Source organism: Malus domestica, chromosome 14, assembly GCF_042453785.1.
Source record: "Malus domestica chromosome 14, GDT2T_hap1".
Lineage (NCBI taxonomy): Eukaryota > Viridiplantae > Streptophyta > Magnoliopsida > Rosales > Rosaceae > Malus > Malus domestica.
In genome coordinates, this window is record NC_091674.1 from 4585998 (window position 1) to 4593864 (window position 7867).

The 7867-nt window shown below is 37.0% G+C and overlaps 1 protein-coding gene across 9 annotated transcripts; it reads right to left on the bottom strand.

Moving 5' to 3' along the window:
• Window positions 1-388: 388 nt before the first annotated feature.
• On the bottom strand, window positions 389-6536 carry LOC114819217 (autophagy-related protein 8B-like). 9 transcript variants are annotated; one of them, XM_070811927.1, is made up of 9 exons: window positions 6399-6536; window positions 6096-6158; window positions 5791-5905; window positions 5616-5706; window positions 5373-5413; window positions 5233-5270; window positions 4633-4751; window positions 4395-4541; window positions 389-668 (listed from the first exon to the last, which is right to left on the bottom strand). In XM_070811927.1, the coding sequence occupies exons 7-9, from the start codon at window positions 4730-4732 to the stop codon at window positions 532-534; spliced, it is 384 nt and encodes a 127-aa protein (XP_070668028.1). In that variant the 5' UTR covers window positions 4733-4751; window positions 5233-5270; window positions 5373-5413; window positions 5616-5706; window positions 5791-5905; window positions 6096-6158; window positions 6399-6536; the 3' UTR covers window positions 389-531. The 9 variants fall into 9 exon arrangements, with proteins under 9 accessions (XP_070668028.1, XP_070668022.1, XP_070668023.1 ...); XM_070811921.1 differs by having other exon boundaries at window positions 5508-5706; XM_070811926.1 differs by lacking the exon at window positions 389-668 and adding an exon at window positions 4062-4273 and having other exon boundaries at window positions 5508-5706.
• Between the last annotated feature and the right edge of the window lie 1331 nt (window positions 6537-7867).

Consider the following 7867-nt stretch of genomic DNA (forward strand, 5'->3'; position numbering starts at 1 on the left):
CAACTCATTGCATTACTTTTTCTCATTTGGAAAGGAGGGATGTCAAGAGAGCTCTGTGAGCTCTACATTTCTGTGTTGAGCTCAACTTTTGAAGTGAGGGAAGTCTAAAAAAAAGGTGAGAAGAGTGAGCTGAGTTTTGAGTTGACCTCAAACCTCTGATTTCGAACAAGGGGATGCGAGAAAGGTGAGAGGAGTGAGCTCGGCTTTGTACCATATTTTTTGCTTTGGCCAGAAAGTTCTATTTTTTCGATTTTGTACCATATTTGAGCTACGTTGAATTCCATATTTCAGAAGCTTGTACAAAGATCGCCGCTCATATCTCTCTCTCATCTATTATCGTCGGATTTAGAAGCCAAAAATAAATGGCGCCACCGTGGGAAAATAATTAACAGGTTATCAGTGGTGGGGGGTATGGGTTTGCATCAGAGGAGATGAAAAGAGGGTGGGGATCCGTGAGATTGGGTTTAAGGCGACGGGTTGGGGAAGGACCCATCAGGAGGGGGGTAATGATCTGATGAGGTTTCTGGTTCTTTATTCCCAGGATCCCCGAATGGCCTTGATGGGGAGGACGAAGTCCACATCCGCCGCTCCGGATTCCAGGTGGGCAGCACCGGTACCCATGTATGTACCTATCAACTTATCACTACTACTTGTTTTGGCTCCCTCCTCTGCTAATATATATCCTTTTTAAGTTTTAATACCCACTACTAACTTGGTCCCATGAATTACAAATGTATTATATGCTTGTAACCAGATCTCATACAGTTTATTCTTCATCTATCTAATCTAGATATCCGATATGCATCTCGAAATTGCAGGTGATTGTGAGGAGGAAGACAAGCTTGTTGCCAATATGCTGTAACCATATTGATTAAGTAGTTTGGAGAAGACATGCATTACAATTTAGGTTAGTCCATTTGGTTTGTTAGACATGAAAGTCAGAAAGACAAATGTCAGCATCTCACAAGAAGGAATCTAGATATATATGTCATGGTTACATACTCTAGGACCCACCCCTAGGATGCTCTGGCCAGTATCTCTCCAGTCCACCCAAAAGGAAACATATCAGGAGCCATGTATATGCACCCATACTCATGAGTCCAAGGCAACTCAGCTCTAACATCCAAAGCATCTAACTCCAATATGCAACCAGGTGTTATCAACCACATTTAGCTCTTTCAGTCTCATCACCTTGTCCTACAATAAGCTTAATAGTTTAAAACATATTCACAACAAACCAACTACACAAATAAAACATAAGATAAATACTTACATCATACTGATCACTAACGTACACCGCTTTTAGCATGTCCACAAATTGTTCCCATTGCAATCCCATGGCCTTGTCTATCTCGTAATAGGTACCACACCGTGGTCAGAGAAGATAAATGTGTGGTCATATGACCTACCATACCGTGCGAGTCTCAACCTCGGCAGAACGTGCTGAACCAACTCCTGAACGCTCCCGTGCTCCTTCAAGTAGTCAATGCTCCCCATAAAGTGCTTGTATCCATTGAATGTCAATCGAAACAGCAAAACCTCAATGTCCTGTACAATAATTTTATTATCAACTATTGTTTTTCTAATAATTCAGGGCAAAAATTTATGCACATATATTTACACCACATTTTGGCCAGCTATTCTTGATTTTTTTTTCCATTAATCCGATGATTAAAGGAAAAACATGTCCAAAGAATTGTCGGCTAAAATGTGGTGAAAAGAAATGTGCATAAATTTTTGCCCTAAATTATTAAAAAAACAATAACTAATAATAAAATTATTGTACAGTACATTGAGGTTTTGCTGTTTCGATTGACACAAGCACTTTATGGGGAGCATTGACCACTTGGAAGAGCACAGGAGCGTTCAGGAGTTGGTCTAGCACATTCTGCCGAGGTTGGGACTCGCACGGTATGGTAAGCCAAATGGCCACACATTCATCTTCTTTGACCACGGTGGTACCTATTACGAGATAGACGAGGCCATGGGTTGCAATTGGAGTGGTTTGTGGACATGCTGAGAGCGGTGTACGTTGGTGATCAGTATGATGTAAGTATTTATCGTGTTATATTTGTTTGATTTGTGTAGTTAGTTTGTTGTGAATATATTTTAAACTCTTAAGCTTATTGCAAGAGGAGGTGATGAGACTGGAATAGCTAAATGTGATTGAAATCAGAGAAGATAGCACCTGGTTGCATATTGGATCGGTCTTTATGGCGAGTTCTGTTGCAGAGTTGGAGTGAGGTGTTTCGGATGTTAGAGCTGAGCTGCCTTGGACTTGTGAGTATGGGTGCATATACCCTGCTCGTGATATGTTTCCTTTTGGGTGGGTCCTGGAGTATGTTACCATGGCATATATATCTAGATTCCTTCGCTTGTTCCATCATTGACATATTTTACTAGTGCTGAGTGAGATGCCAAGTGAGGTGCTAATGCTAACTAGATAATCTAGATATCCGATATGCATCTCGAAATTGCAGGTGATTGTGAGGAGGAAGACAAGCTTGTTGCCAATATGCTGTAACTATATTGATTAAGTAGTTCGGAGAAGACATGCATTACAATTTAGGTCAGTCCATTTGGTTTGTTAGACATGAAAGTCAGAAAGACAAATGTTAGCATCTCACAAGAAGGAATCTAGATATATATGCCATGGTTACATACTCTAGGACCCACCCCTAGGATGCTCTGGCCCGTACCTCTCCAGTCCACCCAAAAGGAAACATATCAGGAGCCATGTATATGCACTCATACTCACGAGTCCAAGGCAACTTAGCTCTAACATCCAAAGCATCTAACTCCAATATGAAACCAGGTGTTATCAACCACATTTAGCTCTTTTAGTCTCATCACCTTGTCCTACAATAAGCTTAATACATATTCACAACAAACCAACTACACAAATATAACACAAGATAAATACTTACATTATACTGATCACTAACGTACACCGCTTTTAGCATGTCCACAAATTGTTCCCATTGCAATCCCATGGCCTTGTCTATCTCGTAATAGGTACCACACCGTGGTCAGAGAAGATAAATGTGTGGTCATATGGCCCACCATACCGTGCGAGTCTCAACCTCGGCAGAACGTGCTGAACCAACTCCTGAACGCTCCCGTGCTCCTTCAAGTAGTCAATGCTCCCCATAAAGTGCTTGTATCCATTGAATGTCAATCGAAACAGCAAAACCTCAATGTACTGTACAATAATTTTATTATCAACTATTGTTTTTCTAATAATTCAGGGCAAAAATTTATGCACATTTATTTACACCACATTTTGGCCAGCTATTCTTGATTTTTTTTCCATTAATCCGATGATTAAAGGAAAAACATGTCCAAAGAATTGTCGGCTAAAATGTGGTGAAAAGAAATATGCATAAATGTTTGCCCTAAATTATTAAAAAAATAATAATTAATAATAAAATAATTGTACAGGACATTGAGGTTTTGCTGTTTCGATTGACATTCGATGGACACAAGCACTTTATGGGGAGCATTGACCACTTGGAAGAGCACAGGAGCGTTCAGGAGTTGGTCTAGCACGTTCTGCCGAGGTTGGGACTCGCACGGTATGGTAAGCCAAATGGCCACACATTCATCTTCTTTGACCACGGTGGTACCTATTACGAGATAGACGAGGCCATGGGGTTGCAATTGGAGTGGTTTGTGGACATGCTGAGAGCGGTGTACGTTGGTGATCAGTATGATGTAAGTATTTATCTTGTGTTATATTTGTTTGATTTGTGTAGTTGGTTTGTTGTGAATATATTTTAAACTCTTAAGCTTATTGCAAGAGGAGGTGATGAGATTGGAAGAGCTAAATGTGATTGAAATCAGAGAAGATAGCACCTCGTTGCATATTGGATTGGCCTTTATGGCAAGTTCTGTTGCAGAGTTGGAGTGAGGTGTTTCGGATGTTAGAGCTGAGCTGCCTTGGACTCGTGAGTATAGGTGCATATACCCTGCTCGTGATATGTTTCCTTTTGGGTGGGTCCTGGAGTATGTTACCATGGCATATATATCTAGATTCCTTCGCTTGTTCCATCATTGACATATTTTGCTAGTGCTGAGTGAGATGCCAAGTGAGGTGCTGAGTAGTGAGTGCTGATGCCAACTTTTGTTTTTCTAACTTTCCTCCAAGTCCAATTCTAGGAGTTTAACAAACCAAATGGCCTGACCTAAATTGTAATGCATGTCTTCTCCGAACTACTTAATCAATATAGTTAAAGCATATTGGCAACAAGTTTGTCTTCCTCCACACAATCACCTGCAATTTATAGATGCGTATCAGATATCTAGATTAGATAGATGAAGAAGTAACTGTATGAGATATTAGTGGAGAAAGAAAACTGTATAATTAATCCCCAGAAACAGATAGAAAAACGTACCTTGAGAATATTCATTCTCGAAAGATATTTTATCCCCATGTTCTTGCTCTTCATTTGATCCACAAACATTCTCTTCCCCACCGTAGGTAATGTGCAGAAATCCATCTTCGCCCTTATTTTGCTCATCAATTTCATAAAACAAAGCACCTGTAACATTGCATAATTGATTACAATCTTAACTTTTGGAACTTTTGGAACAACATATGATGCATAAAAGAAAAAATGAGCTGCCACTCACCAAGGGGAGGTTTAGTGTTCTTGAAAGAGACAAATATTGGCTTTTTTTGGCTTAACCTGATGCTAACCCGAATAAAGAAGATGAATTCTCCAAGAGTCATTTTACCAGGGACATGGTATCTGCAGTCAAAACCAAGATAGGCAATGCTGCTATGTAAAAACCCCTTTCATTTGAGACAAGCTATGAACACAAATGAACTTTCAATTTACCTATGCAGCAATCGATACATTTTCCTTTCAGTATGAAAATTCTATGGACTATATTTATGGTAGGAAGCTATCCCTAATTTGGTAACCAATTCTTGCAAACATTGTTAATCAAGAGTATTCCTAACCGCTCATTAAACTCTTAGCGATCAATTCATAACAGTACTTCGTATCTGTGTGCGTATAGTCTTTGCATGTAGATTTAAAACTCTCACAATAATAACATAACAGGTATTGGGAATAATTTCAACAAAATTCTAGCTTTTCATTTCCTATTTTTTCCCTGACCCATATCATGAAATATGTCAAAAGCATAAAGGGAATGGAAACAGTCCTATACTCTTGCAGCAATACAAGTCAAGATAACTAGAGCACAAGGGAATTCAAAACTCACTTCTTCCTGTCAATTTCAGGAATATCACTCCTAGCGTCCTTCTCGACAGCCACCAACATGCAGGCTCAAATTAGAACAGAGTACATCCATCCACTGAATGCATACAAAGTAAACATATCTGAATGCAGTTAAATTCTTACAGGTATTAAAATTGCGCAGGTCTTCCTCAAATGCCAGGCATCTATCATAAGCATAAAACAGACAAATACCAATCAGATTCCACCGTAGCAAATAAAAATCAAGATAAGTAAAGCACAAGGGAATTGACAACTAACCACATCCCATCCTTAGTATTAAGGTCAGTCCTCACAACCTTGTCCACGAGTACATGTATCCACAGAATACATAGGACATAAACATATATGAGTCGGTGAAGTTCTTACCAGCCCGTTATTCCAAGGGTCTAAAACTGTAATGGGTTTTGTGATCTTACTACACACTTGTCTTTTCCTCTTCCTTGTTGCTGACGAATTTCTGAAAACATATCAAAAGCATAAATGAACTGGTTTGTAGCAATACAAAGTTTACAAACCAAGATTTTAAAGCTGAAGAACAAACTTCTTCTCTATGTTGTCGTGAATGTCAACCCTCCTTGGAGATTCCATCACAACTATCTCATCGAGTGAAATGATCACTTGTTTCCGAGGGGCATTGTTCTCTTCTGCTTGCGCCACTTTGAAAGCGTGACAGATTTGAAACAAAACATATTAGAAAACAAATAAATTTTTTCCAAAACAAACCATAATCTATGAAATTTCGACCTAATCTTCACAGACCAAATACTAACATAGGCAAATTGGGAACTGCATAAAGTATATAATTAGCGCACCCCAAGAGAGAGAGAGAAGGAGATAAATACAAACCCTGGGGAAAATCGTTACTAGGGGAGCTGTTGGCCATGGAGAAACTCCCAATTTGACTGTTCACTGCCAGTTTTCAAACAACAAAAATCAAAACCGCATGCCGAATTTTCAAACCAGAAATTAACTGACAGCATCAAACATAAAAATTTAGGGTAAGGATTGATTGACCGAAAGCTGGGAAAACAAGGAGGGCCAATTCAATCAATTTACCCAAATTGGAACCCCAATTTAGGTTTTGGCCCTCTTTGATTGCATTCGGAGAGCGAATTATTGAAGAAAGAAGGTCATAATCATCATCCTCACCCCCTTCATTGCCAAAGCCTCATCTTTACATTCCTTCAGATTGAACAGTTCTTTCAATTGTGCCAACAATTTTTTCTGCTGCTCATCGGTTTATTGTAAGATTTAAAAACGATAAAAGAAGAACTAAGTTTGATATACTAATGAGGATGGATATAAGGTTTATATGGACAAAAAAAGGTTGAGATTCTGGAGAATGTCGTGTGGCACTACGTGATTGGTTAGAAATTTTATCGAAATTTTGGCTAAATTATTGTAAAGAGATAGTGATATGCGGGATTGGTTGAAAATCTTATCGGAAATCTATTAACAAAATAGTACGTTCAGATAATGACACGTGGCATGACAATATTGGTTGAAAATCTTATCAAAATCTTAGCTAAATTATTGTAAACAGATAGTGACACGTGGCGCGTCGAAATTGGTTAAAAATCTTATCGGAAATCTATTCACAAAATAGTACTTTCGGATAATGACACGTGGCGTGACAAAATTGGTTAAAAATCATATCCGAAATTAAAACTAATTTTTTTTATTATTTTATAAAAAAATTAATAATATTTTAAATATGCTAGGTGCTATCGCATTGTAGGGGTGGAGATGCATTTGTGCAAGCCTATTTTTTAGACTTTGTGCCAGCATATTTTTCAGAGGTGGAGATACATTTGACCAATTACTGTTTATTGGGATAAATCATTATTAATTGAGTGAATTAAATAGGCTAGGTACCAGAGTATTTTTTAGGGATGAAGTTGATCTTATAGACCGACCTCTATGGAATTTGTTTACACGTCAATCTCGTCGACGTGCCAAATAGTATCGCAATTTAGATGCCAAAAGATAAGGCAATTAATAATTCTTTGGGATACTTTGGATGCGGTCCCTAACTATCAATATTTTTTGATTGAAACCTTGTTAGTTTTTAGTTTTTGATTGAGGTCCCTGACATTAATGTAATAATGTAAGTTACTATATTTTTTAAATTAAAAATTAAAAATTGAAATTTGTAATTGTTTATATTAATGAGATTTTAAATAAAACCCATAATTTATGGGATTAAAAATAATAAAATATAAATTATACTCTCTATTATATTGTGTGTGTGTGTATACATATATGTATGTGTACATTAACCAAAATTAACAAAAAAAATTATTGTACCAAAACATGGATACATTCTCAAATCAACAAAAAAGAATGTACCCATATAAGTTTAAACATGGATTAAAAAATTTGAAAGGATTTTATATTAAAAAAAAGGGTACATTTTAAATATAACAAATTGATATATTTAAGAATGGGTACATTTAAGATTAAAAAAATTAAAAAATTATATGAATGGGTACATTTAAGATTAAAAATTGAGAATCTTTTTATATATATAAAAAAAACTAATAGGTACAAACTTAATTTAATTTAATTTATTATTATTTTGGAAATGTTTGAATTGAAAATTAATTAGAAGTTTAATA

What these genes read in the sequence shown, in the direction of transcription:
- LOC114819217 (XM_070811920.1), bottom strand. Translation starts at nt 5,426, where the DNA reads ATGCTTATGATAGATGCCTGGCATTTGAGGAAGACCTGCGCAATTTTA. An exon ending in CCTGAAATTGACAGGAAGAA is followed by an intron (nt 4,752 to 5,232) that starts GTGAGTTTTGAA and finishes TTTTGACTGCAG; the next exon opens with ATACCATGTCCCTGGTAAAA. An exon ending in GAACACTAAACCTCCCCTTG is followed by an intron (nt 4,542 to 4,632) that starts GTGAGTGGCAGC and finishes GCAATGTTACAG; the next exon opens with GTGCTTTGTTTTATGAAATT.